Here is a 16,763-nt window from a genome sequence, read left to right on the forward strand (position 1 = left end):
TGCAAGCTGCTTTGAGGATTACTAGGAGCAGTGGGCTATAATACTATGAACTTTTTCCTGCTGTTTGGGAGGAACCAATAATCTGATACTCTTGGGTGGATATTTTGTAGACCTGGGAATGATTAGTGACCTGCTGTTTGAAATGAGCTTGTGCCCATAATAGCAGTGCTAGGAGGAATTGTTGAGGTCTTTTTCTTCACTTTAAGATTGATATGAGGGCTATAATACTACCCCCATCAAGAAAATCATTTTCAGCTTCAAATGACTAAGTCAGTGAGACTGAAACATCTTTAAGGGGGGAGTTATCAGCTGGGTTATTTACCACAAGTTGGATTATTGTTGCATATATTGCATAAAATGGGACCCCCACACTAGAGAATGGCAGGTGACAAAATTCAGCACCGTTCCCGTCCCCAGGGATAACCACGGGAAACCATCCCCATGCCATTCTTTAAGGAAAGAGAGAAGAATCAGAGTGTGAATGGGCATAACCACTGACCCTCAAGCCTTGCATTGAAGAATGCTGGTGTAGAAGGACTGAGGCTGAGTTAGAAACGAAAGAATGATACGGGATGGCTTCCTGCGGGGACAGGAACGGTTTATTAATTTTGCCACCGTGTCATTCTCTACAAATAATTTACTTGTGGTAAAACAATCCAATTTAACAGTGCTCAATGTTGATAACTTCCCACTGAATTTACCAAAATTCATAGGATCCAATGTTAAAAGCGATTTGGCCAGCTGCTGACCAGTTAAATTGTTGGGTCGAGGCAAGTCACTAATATTCAGCAGCACTTAACTGGCTAAGTGCTGCTGAATATCACGGTTAATGCCAAACACAAAGCCAGCTATGTTGGAAAGTTCTGAGATTGGAGTCAGCACTTGGCCACTTAAGCGCTTATATTCAGCTCTTAAGTGACCAGGTTTATTGCAAAAAATGGGACCACTTAAAAGTCTGTTCTATTTTTATGTGGTATCCCATGGCTAATTAAGTGATGACTACCAACTTAAAGGAAGGTGTGGCTCACTGGTAGAGCTGCTGGCTCTGCCCAGAGGTTATGAGATCAAATCCCAATGCTGCTCCTTGTGACCCTGAGTAAGTCACTTAATCCTCCAGTGCCCACTGCTTTAAATGTCAGCTTTGAAATGCCAAAGCCACAAAAAGGTAGTATACAAGTCCCCTATGTTTTAGCCGGCTTTAAAATAGCCAGATATTCAAAGCTGAAGATCTCACAGGTCCTGGCTTTAAATATCTGGGAATAATGAACATAAGAACATAAGATTTGCCGCTGCTGGGTCAGACCAGTGGTCCATCGTGCCCAGCAGTCCGCTCACGCGGCGGCCTTTAGGTCAAAGACCAGTGCCCTATGTTAGCAGCAGTGAGCAAAACACCCTCAGCCAACGGTTCAATATTGATCCCATAGAGTTCTCCTCTGCCAGTAGTGAGCATTTCAGAGAACCATTACCTACTCCCGATCTTTCAGAAAGAAATAAACAAGAGACTTGAAAATCTGTTATTTTATTTGCAGAATGAAAGATTATCTTAGCTACTCTTCCACTGGATCCAGCTCTAATACCTACCTCCACTGTGTCGAGAGGAGTCCGAAAGCACTACTCCAAAATTTGTATTACTGCCCTCCAGGAGCACTGAGTGCTTTGGTGCGCCAACAGGGGGAGATGGAGCTTGAGTGTTCTTGGAAGAGGTCAATCTCTCTATTAAGAAAACAGTTGACTTTAGAACAATATTACTGAAAGACTGGATTGAATTCTATTTTGTTTTCTTTAAACTATTTTGTTTTTTGTAAATCAATGAAAATTTGGCTTCCTTAATGTGAGCACCTATGATTACAGGATAGGATATTTGATTCGATTTGTTTTATAGTTACCTAGGTAAGGCACATTTTCTTTGCATGTTATGATTGCAGTAAATATATTTTGAATTCTTTAATAATAAAAAAACTAATAAAAAACAGTTGACAACACAGAATAGGTATTAGATATGAAAGCCTTCCAGCTAATGCTATACATATCCTACTGGCAAATCAATATTATGAGGCAGCTGTAGGCTGCTGCTGCTGGAACTAAGTTCTTTGGGGAAAGGACCCTGCTGTACTTTGGCCTTTCGGATTTAATTTTCAGTTTACACGTTTGATTTCAGAAGCCAATAAAGAACGTGGATATTTGTACATCCACATGGCATAAAAAACTTGTGTGGCTTTCAAAATGAAATTTCTGCAGCCCCGCCCCCTTTTTTAACCATATATGCATGCTCTATGACATCATATCTATTTTACTATTATGTTGGATCATTGAACAGTCTTGACCTCAGAAAGGGGTGAGTTCTTCTCTTAAAAACCAGCAGGTTTTTGTTTCTTTTTGCTTCTTTGTACTGCCAGCTCAACTGGAACCAGAGCTTAATCTGATGCCAGGGTCATCATAAGAGGCAAACCCCACATGGGACACTATGGTTATTTTAGAAGTGTCTTTATGTAGAAAAAACAAATGCATTATACCCTAACCAAACTGGATTCTGCTCTGACTATTCAAGTGAATTATCTCTTCTAGGTCTCACTACCACCATCTTTTACTATCATGACCATGGGAAATCAGTACTACTGATCTCTCTTGAACTATCGGCTGCTTTTGACACAACTAACCATGACTTACTTCTCAATTGTCTCAAAGACAGCGGAATAACAGACTTAGCCCTCCTCTAGTTCTGTTCTTACTTTGCAGATTGGAACTTCCAAGTCCACTTTAAAGGAACCTCTTCTGCCCCAATCTTTCAAGCCTACGGCGTTCCACAAGGCTCTATTCTAGCCCCTCTGCTATTCAACATTTTTCTAGCCCCACTCTTGACATTAGCTCAATCTATCGGATTCACTCCATTCACCTATGTCAATGACATTCAACTCCTTCACCCACTCAACCCGGCCAATATCAATGATATTCAGGAAATTAATCTCAAACTCTATAAAATCAGTTCTTGGCTTTGAATTAACAGACTATCGTTAAACGTAGCAAAATCATGAGGGATTCTCTTCCCTCATAAAAATAAAGATTCTTTAACCAGACAAATATTTATCGATGCAATTCCCCTTCAAATAGAACCCAAACTCAAACTACTAGGAGTTATCTTCGATAAAGATCTTACTTGCCATGATCAAATCAGTTCTGTGACCAAAAATTGGTTTTACAAACTCTGTCTCATTCGATCCATAACCTCAGTTTTTGAACCCTCTTTGATCCAAATCTTTATCCACTCTCTAATTATCTCACACATAAACTACTGCAACTCTCTTTACTATGATATTACTCAAAAAGAAATCCTCAGATTACAACTGATTCAAAATACTGCAATCAAACTCATTTATAAGGCCAAAAAATATGATCATGTTACGCCACTCCTCTGGGAGTTACACCCGTCTCTCATCAAGCTACATATAAAATTTTCCTCCTAACTTTTAAAATTAAGGCTTCTCATCTTCCTGGCTTCTTAGTCAAATATCTCACTCCACATACTTCCTCTAGGGTCCTCAGATCTACGAATCAAAATTTATTGACAGTCCCATCAATAAAAGATCTATACTACACCAGAAATTCCATTTTTTCAGTAGTTGCACCTTCTCTCTGGAACACAATGCCATTCCATCTTCGCAATGAAGACTCCCTAATCAAATTTAAAACAAATCTTAAAAACTTTCTATTTAAAGATGCCTACCAATAAGTAGGAAATTAGTGAATGAGATAACAACAACAAGAAGTGATATCCCTACTTTCCTTATGTTACTCCCTTCCCTCTATCCCCCTCTTTATTTTTATTTATCATTGTAATTAATTACTTTCCTATCCCCAAAAATCCTCTCGTTCTAATCAGTTTCAACTGTCATAGTTTTAGGTTTACCCCATATTATTTTATTTTATCTATTTATATTATTTTTTTTTAATTTGTGATATTGTAAACCGCCCAGATACATGTGATGGTCGGTATATCAAGCTATGAGTAAACTTGAAACTTGAAATAGCAGAATTCATACATGTAGACTTCTACCAGTATAAATGGTGATTCTAGACACTAGGAAGTGGAAAGTCATAGGCCACTACACTGGCTCCCAGATTCTTCCAGAATTCTGTCTAAAGTTCTATGCCTCACTCATAAAGCTTACTATAGAAACATCCCCTCTTACCTTCTAATCTCTATTTGCCAACAATTCCACATGCCTCCTCTTTCTTTTTAATAATTTATATTCCACATATCTACAATTCTATGCAGATTACACATTATTCAGCTACTCATGCATGTTTCCCTAACTGTCCCGGTGGGTTCCCATTCTAACTAATGTACCTGAGGCAATGGGGATTAAGTGACTTGTCCAGATCACAAGGAGCAGTGTAGGATTTGAACCCACAACCCCAGGGTGCCAAGGCTGTAGCTCTAACCACTGCAACACACACTGCCACTCTTGTCATGTTAGGTCTATGGATTCCCATTAACTGGTACTGCCAGGTCCCAGACAACCTAAATTTGAATCCATGCATAAATCTGCTTTTTATTTTTTAGCTCCATGTTATTGGAATGATTTCCCCCAGCTCCTCATAGTAAAGAGTCCTTCACCAAATTTATGCATCTTTTGAAAACACACTTTTGTAGTTTGGCCTTCAAAACTTATGGAACATACACTGCTTCATTTGCATCGATAATCACCTCAACCTTAAAAACTATGATAATTCACTAACCCCCAGATTCTCTAACCGGCGCCCATGTTGGCGGCTGCCTTAAAAGCAGCTGCTGATCGTGTGTCAATCATGTGACAGGGCCGGTTAGAGAATCGTGCCTGATTGCAAAGATAGGCAGCCATCTATCTTTGCCACTAGACTGCAGCTTGCCATTAGCTGATCGTAGCAGGGAGTCCTGCCAGCTCAGCTGATTGGGGGAAATTCCTCTGCCACAATCAGCTCAGCCAGCTGCAGCGGGCAGAAACCCTCCCTCCAACACCCCCCTCCCTCCGACATCGGCAGGAGGAATGCCCACTCCCTCCTGCCTAAACGATCCCCTCAACACTCCCCTCCATACCTTTACACGAAGTCTGGCAAGAGAGATGCCTATTCCCTCCTGCTGGCAAGTCCGTCTCTTCACAATGGAAGGCTTTCCCCTTCCCTAAGGCCCTGATTGGCCCAGGTAACTAAGGCCTCTCCCATAGGATTTAGAGACTTTGGGGTTTTTGCCGCACAGCTTTGTAAAAGGGGGGATAATTTGGTGTTTCTAACTTTTGTTGTTATTGTTACTTAATCTTAGATTGTACACTGCTTTGATCTGTTCGCCAGAAAAAAAAGTTATAGAAAATTCTTAATAAACATAAACAGACAAAAAGTGTATAGTCTTTCTCACAATGGAAATTTACTAACCAGCATGTGTGAGACGCCATCAATAAACACAAAATTCTGTGAAAACAACCCAGAATGTGAGAAACAACCATATGCACACCAATGCTGACCCTGGTACTGTCGGGCACATGAAAAACAGTACACAATAAACTGAATCTAGTATGTGAAGGGAGGGTGAAATAACTCAAGAGGCCTGCCAACCAAGGACCACTATTACAAAACAGACATGAGCTGAAACCATGCCAGAGTTCGTTCTGGGCTGGACCCAGTGCCAGTAGTACGATTCTCATGCATCCTGTGCAGCCAGAAATAGGCTCTACAGGTGGTGACAGGCATGTGTTGGATCTTGTGAATCATCTGCTCAGTGCAGCATGATTTATATCGGTGTTCATTTTTTAAAAAGAAAAACATTTTAAAAACATCATAAATCACCAGGACATTTTTCTTGCAAAAACATCTATGTTGCAATTTTCAAAACTCAGATTTTGCAACTGAATTGTCTCATTTGAGGGCCTCTTCAAATGTATATAGTGCAACAGGCAGAGGTCCAGGCATGCCATTACTTATACTATATCTTGTCCCCATCTAATATCTGCATTTGACCCCTTAACTACAGGATAAGATGTTTTTTGCAAGAAAAATGTCCTTCTGTCTCTCTTTTGAATTTCAGTGCTGTTAATAAGTATATTTTTGAAACAGTTTCATGGTAGTCCTATTATTAAGTTTCAATTTATTGATTTTAACTTTACCTCATTCATTGTATCAACTGTATGCATATTTTTCGTCTTTTTACTACTGCAATACTATTAACAAAATTGTAAGTTTTATGTTGACTTATACATGCTGTACACTGCCTTGGGTGAATCTCTTCATAAAGGCAGTTAATAAATCCCAATAAATAAATAAAACTAAGGGTTTGCACTAACCTTTGCTGGTCCGGAAGGTGAGCATAGCAGGCTGACCCTCCCCCGCTGCAGTTCTTGCCACCATCAGCACTTCATAAAGACTGGAAGGCTCTAGTTCAGTGAGGTGGAGCTCATTCTCGCTGCCAGGTACACGCACTGTGGACCAGCCGCTTGCAACGCTCCCACTATCATCCAACTGCATGGGTAAGGAAGCGAGAAAATAGGAAAGGCTGTTATTTCTTCGGTGCAGACTACATGTAAATCAAAGCATGTTCACTCTTTGTAGAACATGCTGTTTGATATCTGATTAGATCAGCCGTTCAAGGATTGGACTCCTAAAGCACATTAACAGACAATAGTCAAGATTACTTGTGAATCTCCAAAGATCGCCTACGTAGCATAGTAAAAGGGGGTAGGGTGGACTGTCCTGGGTGTTGTCTTGGTGGTTGAACCGACACCTGTTCTCCTCTCCACCCCCTACTCTGTCCCACTCCTCTTCCCATGTGGGCCTTCACTCCCCCCCCCCCCAACGTACATCTAGCTCTTTGTTGGCATGAACAACGGTTCCAACCTGCTGCTCTGGCCGACCTTGGTGCTCCTCTCTGACATTACTTCCGAGTTCTACAACTAGGAAGTGACGTCAGAGAGAGAGCCGATGCTGGCAGCAAGTTGGAGATGCTGCTTGTGCCAGAGAAGCTAAACAGGCAAGGGGAAAGGGAAGGGGCATGCGCATGGTGGCAGCTGGGGGCTGAGAAGAAGGGGGGAGGGGCACTACTGCCCCGAGTGTCTCCTTCCCTTGCTACGTCAGTGCACCTACTACTGTTTGTGAAGGGTAATTTTATAGAGAGCATATAGGCAGGGATAGTTGCTGCCAGAGTCTCTGCATGTGCATAAATCTCTGCAAGGCTTTCCATACCCTTTCTCCCAGGGGAGCTCAGATCAGTTTACATGAATTTATTCAGGTACTCAAGCATTTTTCCCTGTCTGTCTCTGAGGGCTTACAATCTATCTAGTGTACCTGGGGTAATGGAGGGATTAAGTGACTTGCCCAGGATCACAAGGAGCAGTGTGGGTTTGAACTCACCATCTCAGGGTGCTGAGGCTGTAGCTTTAACCACTGCACCACTCTAGAAATCAAAGTGTAGTAAAAGTGAGCCACGTCTAGGACAATCAAGCCATTGTGACATCACTGATGAGGTTGGCTCTCAGACATTGGTGGAATGAAGCATTATGATGTCACAATAGCAGCTCTGGTTATCAGAGGCTGAAGCTTTTCACACTATTTATTTATTCAATTTTCTATACTGTTTTCCCAGGGAAGCTCAGAACGGTTTACATGAATTTATTCAGGTACTCTAGATTACAAGCAATTTAGAGTACAAACAGAAGAAACAAAACGGAAGAAAGGAAGGAATGAGACAAGAGCAATGATAATCACAACCCAGAATTCCAAAAAGCAGGACAGGAACCACTATGCCTCATCAACAGAAAAAAATCAAGTCCAAAATAGCATGTCTTCAAGGATGATTTGAACGTCTTAAAATCTTATATTGTTAAACCATTCCAAAGGGTTGGGAGACCGGGCATGAAAATGACAGATGATATTTAATGTGAGCAAGTGAAAAGGGACACATGTGGGAAAGAGGAACCTGAACTATAGCTACATGATGCAGGGTTCCACATTAGGAGTTACCGCCCAGGAGAAGGATCTAGGTGTCATCGTTGAAGATACATTGAAATTCTCTGCTCAGTGTGTGGTGGCAGTAAGAAAGCAAATAGATGTTAGGAATTATCAGGAAAGAAAAAGAAAACAAAGATGAGAATGTTGTAATGCCCTTGTATTGCTCTATGGTGCGGCCGTACCTCTGATATTGTGTGCAGTTCTGGTCATCGCATCTCAAAAAAGATATAGCAGAATTAGAAAAGGTACAGAGAAAAACGCTGAAAATGATAAAAGGGATGGAATGGCTTCCCTGTGAGGAAAGGCTAAAGCGGCTATGGCTCTTCAGCCTGGAGAAGAGATGGCTTTAAAATACTGAGTAGAGTGGAACAGAGAGAGGTGAATTGCTTGTTTGCTCTTTCCCAAAATACTAAGACTAGGGGGCATGCAATGATGGTACTAAGCTGTAGATTTAAAACCAATTGGCGAAAATATTTCTTCACTCAATATGCAACTAAACTCTGGAATTTGTTGCCAAAGAATGTGGTGAGAGCAGTTAGCTTAGCAAGGTTTAAAAAAGGTTTGGATAATTTCCTATAAGAAAAGTCTCTAAGCCATCATTAAGATGGACTTGGGGAAATCCAGTGCTTATTCCTAGAATAAACAGCATACAATCTGTTTTACTCTTTGGGATTTGCCAGGTAGTTGTGACCTGGGTTGGTCACTGTTGGAAACTGGATACTGGGCTTGATGGGCCTTCGGTCTGTCCGAGAATGGCAACTCTTATGTTCTTAAGTGTCACTGCCTGCCTAGCCTGTTCCAGGCCCTACCCTTGCCTGGCATATTCTCTTGGTGTGGCACTACTATCCTGCAACTCTAGGCAAATTACAGTGCCACATACCTAATATTAAAAATAAACAATACAGAATATGGATTACATATCAGATCTTAATACAGTTAACACCAGCAGCTTGATTCTAATCAAGTCACATCAAGGTCTGCGTGGGGGAAGCCCACAGTGCCAACCTGTCTCACAACTCATCAACCAAATACAGTGTACCAAGTCAAAAAAGCATGTCACACTGTATAATGTTGTAGGGCACTCTCAGTGTGAACCCTCAATGATAGGAGCACAGCCCTGACACTTCACTTCTGGGTCAAGGCAATAAGCCTCCACCCCCACACCATCATCGAGCGCCCTGTGTGTGCAAGAATCAAAGCAATCAACAATCAAAGTGAGTAAATAAAACTCAACACAACACAAGCAAGCAACCTGAGCGACCCCCACACAAACCCTGCCAGCCAAACCCCCTCAAAAAGCACGCACAAAATCAAAAACCATACCAAAAAGTGAAAAACATATCCAAAAATAAACAATACTTATCCAAAACTGTCACACCGACGAAAAAACCGCGCCAGGAGGAAAGGTTCACACTGAGAGCGCCCTACAACAATATACAGTGTGACATGCTTTTTTGACTTGGTACACTGTATTTGGTTGATGAGTTGTGAGACAGGTTGGCACTGTGGGCTTCCCCCACGCAGACCTTGATGTGATTTGGTTGCCTTCCTTGTTTTTTCTAGTTTAGGATTTGTTTGGCAAATTAGGAGTGTCTCGTTGTTGTTGCATGATTCTAATCAGCAGCAAAAGCTTGTCCATTACTCTGATTTGACGAAAGGAAAGACCGTCAAGCAGTCATTTATCAACAGAACACAAAGTGCAAACAGGATAATATATTTTCAAGGAACTGGCAATGATGAGAGGAACTTCACGGTTCAGTGGTTTGAAAACCAGAGTCAGAACTTTAAATCCGATTCCTCACTGGATAGACAACCATTGCAAGTCCTTACAATACAAATTTACTAGATGAAACACATACCAAAGCACTCCCACAGACAGCATTACCTTGCGGTATCGCACGAAGTATGCATTGATGGGCATCCCGACATCTTTTCCAGGTCTCCAAATCAAGTTGTACATGTCTGGCTTCAATGTCTGTGGAGGGCTTAAAATGATGGGAGCTTCAGGTAGGGAGAAGGACTGGTTAGTGGGCATAGTGCTAGGAAGCAGCTCCGTAAGAGTTCTGGTTGACGCTCTTGTATCAGACTCCCCATAATCTCCTTCACCCTCATCACTTTGGGCAGTTTGTGTAGGTGTCACCTCATCGGGCCTAGCGGTTGTTTCCAAATGGGCTGGCAGGAGAAAGAGAAACAACAGCATTATCTGCGTGGCACCACCTACAGCATATAAGATCAATCAAGTTTCAAGTTTATTAAAAATTTGATATACCGCTTATCGAATATCTAAGCGGTGTGCATAATTACAAGCTAAAATTTAAAAAATATTTTAGAAGAAGGTAATCGCAATAACCAGGACAGACTAACACAAAAGTGGGAAAGGGAGGAGAAATACAATAATCGAGAGGAAAGAGAGACATTAGGGTCCTTTTATAAAAGCGGGCTAACTGATTTATCGCACGCTAAATGCTAAGGCATTCATTATATTCTATGGTGCACGTTAGCATTTAGCGTGCACTATATTGGTTAGCGTGCGCTAAATTGGTTAGCGCACCTTAATAAAAGGACCCCATTAAGAGGGAAACACAGTAGGGAGGGTTTTAAAATCCAATAAGATAACAGAAGCATATAGATCAAATTCATCTCTAAATAAAAATGTTTTAAAATTTGATTTAAATTTAGTAAGAGAAGAATCCTCCTAAAGGTACATAGACAAACTGTTCCATAATGATGGAGCAGTGACAGAGAAAATTGATTTTCTGGTCGTATCGTATATTATATGACATGGTGATGGAATTTTCCCAAAACACGTGGAGGGGCATAATCGAAAGGGACGTCTAAGTCCGTTTACGTCCATCTCGCAAGTCGTCCAAAGTTAAAAAGAGCCTAAGAAACATTTTTGAAAGATACATCCAACTTTTTTTTACTTTCGAAAATCGTCTAATTATACGTCCTGCCGATCTGATCGTCCAAGCTGTTAAATCATTCAACTTTATACCACATTTCCGTCCAACTTTCCATCCAAGTCCAAAACGACAAGAACAAGCCCTGTTGGACGTGGGAGGGGTCTGCAAAGTGATGGATTGCACACCCAGACATGCCACTTAAATAGTGGGGTACCTTACAGGGCATTGCTGTGAACTTCATAAAAAGAGTGCCATGGCTTCTCCTCACTACAGCTCCCTTATAGGTGATGGTGAGCCCCCCAAATCACCTCCAGAATCCCCTAGACCCACTTATTTACCACCCCAATAGTCCTTATGGCTGCAGGAACCACTTATATGCCAGCAAAAAAGGGTTTTGGGGGTATATAGGGTAGTGCACATGTTTCAGTAACAATGCAGTGATTACAGGGGCTTATGGGCATGGGTCCTCCTCTCTATGGGTCCCTAACCCACCCCCAAGACGACTTAAGCTGCCTCTGGGCTGGACAACTAGGCTTTCCTATGCCAGGCGGCTAGGTGATGATGGTCTGGTGGCTGAAATTTAAAGTTGTGAATAAAATTTTTATGGAGGTGAGGGGGGGGGCTGGTGATCACTGGGGTAGTGTGTGGGGGTCTGTATTATGTGTTTTCAGTGCTTATCTGGTGAGTTTAGGTGTTTTTTTTTTTTTTTACTTAGACCATGTTTTACATGGTCTAAGTCACAACATCCAAGTTTCATCTAGACTCTATTGTAAAACTTTTGTTTATAAATGCTGTACGACTATGTTTAAGCCGGCCCACGTCCCACCCAACTCCCGCCCTCGACACGCCTCCCGAAATGCCCCGTTTAGCTTTGGATGTTGAGCAGCACTATGAAGGTCTAGGTCATTTTTAAATACATCCAAAACCCGGTTTTATTCTCGGCACTTGGACGTTTTTGAGAAATGTTCGCCCAAGTGCTGACTTAGGCCGGTTTTTTTCTTTCGATTATGAGCCCCTTAGTGTTCTTTCTTAGCACATGAGGTTTAAATAGCATATTCAAGGTAACACAAGAAATAGGTATATAGGATTGTAGGATAACAATTCTGCCAGGCTATCATAAAAATATTTCTAGGCAGGACTGTAGTAATGTGCTCTGTGGCCAGAACTGGAATGCTCAAGAATATGGCCACACACAAGGATTGCAAGTTTTCAAATAACACAATAGCTTTATTAAATGCAAAGTAAGGACATTCCAAGTCTGTTTCCTCCACAGGCTGGACATTCTTGATCCCTGTCCCTGACAAGCTCTGCAATTCAGTGCATGCTGCTTTCCCTCTTGTTTCAGGGTCCCTGCAGTCAGTCCCAGATGTGGCTTCTACAAGTTCAACGCACAGCCACTTCTTCTTAACTCCAAGGTAGAGAATGACATGGATACCCGTTCCCATGGTTAACTGTGGGAAACCACAGTAAAACTGCAGGAACGGGGAAAAATTTGGTTAAATTTCCGCCAATGTGGGAGCAAGGCTTTTCATCTCCCTGAAGGAGCGGTAAAAAGCCTTGTTCACATGGAAAAAAATTGATTGCCTGCGGGTCGACCTGACTCCTCCATGCCTCCCTCCTCACTTCCCCTCCCACACTACACTATTATACCTTAAGACTGGAGTTTCAGCGATGGTAGAAATAACTTTGCAGGTCTGTTCGGGGCCTCCATCCTTCCGATGTAACTTCTGGTTTCTGGGAAACTTATCAATCCTTATGGCTAAACTCCAAGATTCAAATTGGCGAGTCTGGAATCTTCTGGAAGCACTGGATGCAGGAAGGTATACGTACACTAGATGATGTTTTATTAAATGGGAAAATGCTTGATTTTTCATGACTGGAACAATCATTCAGTATTTCAAAGTCTCAAAATTATAAGTGGTTGCAGTTGAAGCAAGCCATTCAGAAGGGGTTCCCTGATTGACGAAATCTAAAAAATCATTATAGCTTGCAGGTCCTGTGCTTCCAGACAGATTTCTTAAGACATCAGGCCGCCCAGTGGTATAAATTAAATTCTGAATATCTAAATAAAAACCCAAAAACTAGCCAAAAAGACATTTGGAGCATTGAGATAAAGCAGCAAATTTTTGCTACTCAATGGTCACGAATTTGGACTTGGAGGATGAGATGTACAGTGTCAGCATCTATGAGACAAACTTATTTTTTCTTGTTACATAGATCTTTTTGAACCCCTGTTAGGTTACAAAAGTTAGACAGTTCTAAATCTAATAGATGCTGGCACTGACATCTAGACATTGGGACACTGGATCATCTGTTGTTCTATTGTCCTTTGATACTCAACAATATGGGGACAGATTAATACCATACTGGAATCATCAATTCCACTGACATATGAGGTAGTCATATGTGGGAAGATATTGCATCTTAAACCCTCATTGGATAGATATAAATTTTTCCTTATTATGACCGGGATAGCCATGCAAATGGTTACCCGTAATTGGAAAAATTGGGATCACCTTAGTTTTACTTTTTGGTGGGCAAATTTATGCTTAAGTTATAAGTATGAGAAGATGAATGCGGATATGCTGGGGCATTCTAAGATATTCAAGTTAATTTGGGGCCCATTACCGTCTTTTGTGGATTCGTTATAGTTGTCTTTTACCTTCATTTCTGTTGGTATAATACACACATATCCGGGGGGGGGGGATTTTATTCCCTGATGAAAATGTTGGTTGGGTGGGGGTTTTTATTATTGTATGAATACTATTGATTATAAGTGCTTATTTGATTATTATTTGTATGTATATTGTATTGCACTTTTTGGCAGCTTTGAAAACTCAATAAAGATTAAAAAAAAAAAAAAAAGGAAGGGACTCGGCTGAAGGAAGGCCCCGTAGCAGGCTGACCCGATCCTTTTATGTCTCCCTCCCTCCCGCTCCACTCTATCAGTACCTTAGGACTGGAGCCTCAGTGAACGAAGAAAGAACTTCACAGACCTGCTCTGGGGCCTTTCTTTGGCCAAATCCCTCCTTCTAATGAAACTCCCAGTTCCGAGCCCTCCAAAACCCACCAAAACCCTATTGGACCCAACTGCATATCACATCAATAGGTCTTATGCCTACAGGTGTCCTGTGATATGATACCTGAGGAGATCATACCTTAGGAGATCCCTAAGGTATCATGTCACAGGGCAGGAAGAAGCACCTGAATGGAAACTGCTGTAGCTCAATGGGTAAAAGCCCTGTTCTCATCTTCTAAAGGACATGGGTTCAAATCTCAAGTATGATCAGCTCTTCCAGCACATATCCCTATTTTAATTGTGACATTCTACCTTCCAGAAGGTTACCATTGTGCAGCTGGAGACCTCCATTTGTAATGAATTGCAAGCCATGCTGAGGTCTGTATCTATTTTTTCTGTTTTTAACCTTTTGGAATGAGAGGAGGAGGGAGATGGAAAGAAGGAAGATCAGGGAACATTCTGGTATGGAAAAATCCTTGTAAGTCCTGATATATGAACAGGTGAAGTAGGATAAAAAGAAAAACCAGAGCTCACAGAAACTTTTCTCTCTCTCTCTCTCCCTGCAACTGACATCTATCTTATCTATCTCTGCAGCTGATAGAAACAGTAGATTAACTGTGAAAAGATATTTCACACCGTTTACCAGAAGGCATACAAGGATGGGGAAGTACTCTGTCTTTAAGCTAAGTTAACTACTGTTTCAGTGAAACTTGAGAGAAAATAACAGGTCCTAATGCTGAGGGCCGCACCCAGCCAGATATCATGCAAAGATGAACACAGCCCATGGTCAGAAGATAGAATTCTCAAGAAAGAGGAACACAACACAGCCCATGGTCAGAAAATAGAATTCTCAAGAATTATCATCTAACACCAGATGCCAGAAATGTGTCAGAACACCACAGTTGGGAGGGGGTTTGATGCTCGGAATTGCTTATATGGTATAAGGAAGAGGCATTTACGGGAAAAGGTTAGGTCTTATGGTAAAAAGAACAAACGTATATCATGACGCAAGTAAACCAGCCAATAAATGAGTTTAGTTAGGTAGTGATGCATAGGAAAATAGCCAATAAAGATGTATCAGGTGATTTAGGCCAACGTGGTGTTGGCCACCAAGAAATGTATAAAAACAGACCTTTAGGAGGAAGTGAACAGAACAGACATCAGAGGATCCTCAGGCCTGAAGATCACCTTCTGTCACGCTATATGCTAAATGATTTATTTCTGTAAGCTGTTATTGACTAAATAAATACATACTTATTGAAACCAGTATATAGCGTGTGAGGTCTCCATCCCGAGGTAGGCCTGGACAGCGGCCTACTTCAGGAACTGAAGTCATCTATGATATATATATATATATATATATATTTTCACGTGCTTTGCTTGCTTAATGCAGCTCTTTCAAGAATTAGTTCATTGCAGCACTCTTTACTCAGAAAAAAGGGTAGCTTTTTAGCAAGAAACATAAAGCTATCTTTTTTATGTGTTCTGCTTCAGTTAAGGGATCTTTTCCTATAATTAGCAAATAACATTGCTGTTTTTCTACAAAAATAGAAGGTTTTGCATGCAATAAATCTGTATTCATGTGCCTTGTTTATGTGGTGCATTATTAAATGTATTTTGAGCTTAATAAAATAAAAATAAATCCCTATTAACCTATTTAGAAAAACGCATTGGAAACGTCCAAAGCCTGCCTGTTCCCATCCACCTAACTCACGTCTAGCTGCCGCCCAAGTCCCACTCAAAAGTAGACCTGCTTTTCATTTGCCTACAATGTAGGCATTAGGTGGATGCAATCGGGCGCTCAGCGGTATGTAAATCATTCACCAGACATTCACATCGAAGCCTCTCCCATGCCATGCCAATGCCACGCCCATGCCTATTTCCTTAGACACAGCTTTTTCTGATGGGCATCCACGAGATTGTTGACACATCTCGGAACTGACGTCCACATCCTTTGGACATTCAAGATCCAATTATCGTTCGTTAAGACCCTTAAATTGCTTGTTAACCACTTTATTTGAATGCCTAAGTCCCGCCTTTAAATAATTTACCCCTTAGTGCCCAGTATTTTGACATCATCAGCCTTCTAGTCACAAATAAGTAAAATTATTTGAACAAAGTCCACAGATAATTATCACATCGTGGGTGCAAAATACCACTACTGAAAATATAGAATACACAATCTGACAAACTAATTCAGGTATTTTTAAAATAAATTATTTAGATACTCAAATTTAGATATTCAAAGCGATTTAACCAGCTAGAAATGGCTCCTAATGAAATAGATTGGTTTCAGATTTAAAGTTTGTTGAAATTCTGTGACATAATTGAAGCTCCGCCCCCAGCGTCTGACATCATGGTTGACCCTAGTTGGCTGGAGCTTCAAATTCTGGGCCTGCTCTGGGTTTCGACATCGCTAGAGTTGCCTGTCAGCCGGGTGAAGGAGTGTCCAGTCCCTGGTAAGCATATTTAATAGTATTTGAAAGGTTTTGAAACATTTAGTGTGAATGCATTTATTAGTTTTGGGTTTCTAGTTCGCCCTGACCCTGTTGTCACAGTAGAAGGTGGTTAGAATGTTATTGTTTTTCCTTTGCAGTACCACTCCTGATGAAGCCAATCGTGAAACCCGGGTTGAGGGGTTTAACAGCTTATGGTAGTTGCAATGTGTTAGTACTTTAAATATGTACCCGGAGCAGTGAAAGAGCAACAGCAGTGCCATCCTGCATTCAGATAAGTTACCTATCTTTTTCTTGTATGTTATTAGCAGGTGGCAGAGACAGTGAATTTGCTGTGATGGTCTCTATTATAACTGACTCCGTGACTTTTCACTAGAGTTTGGTTATGGGTCTGAGCATTCACTTAGAAATCTA

The 16,763-nt window shown here is 41.2% G+C and overlaps 1 protein-coding gene across 12 annotated transcripts in view; it reads right to left on the minus strand.

Moving 5' to 3' along the window:
* Window positions 1-16,763, minus strand: part of CDON (cell adhesion associated, oncogene regulated) — a 251,157-nt gene that overhangs the window by 92,764 nt on the left and 141,630 nt on the right. For 11 of the 12 annotated variants that reach the window (XM_033918171.1, XM_033918170.1, XM_033918164.1 and 8 more), the window contains 3 exons: window positions 9,857-10,143; window positions 6,312-6,486; window positions 1,582-1,713 (listed from right to left, as the gene is read on the minus strand). In XM_033918171.1, the coding sequence (XP_033774062.1) occupies window positions 1,582-1,713; window positions 6,312-6,486; window positions 9,857-10,143 (594 nt within the window). The remainder of the gene's footprint in view (window positions 1-1,581; window positions 1,714-6,311; window positions 6,487-9,856; window positions 10,144-16,763) is intronic. The other variant, XM_033918163.1, reaches the window with a different exon arrangement.

The sequence above is a fragment of the Geotrypetes seraphini genome, chromosome 13 (genome assembly GCF_902459505.1).
Source record: "Geotrypetes seraphini chromosome 13, aGeoSer1.1, whole genome shotgun sequence".
Lineage (NCBI taxonomy): Eukaryota > Metazoa > Chordata > Amphibia > Gymnophiona > Dermophiidae > Geotrypetes > Geotrypetes seraphini.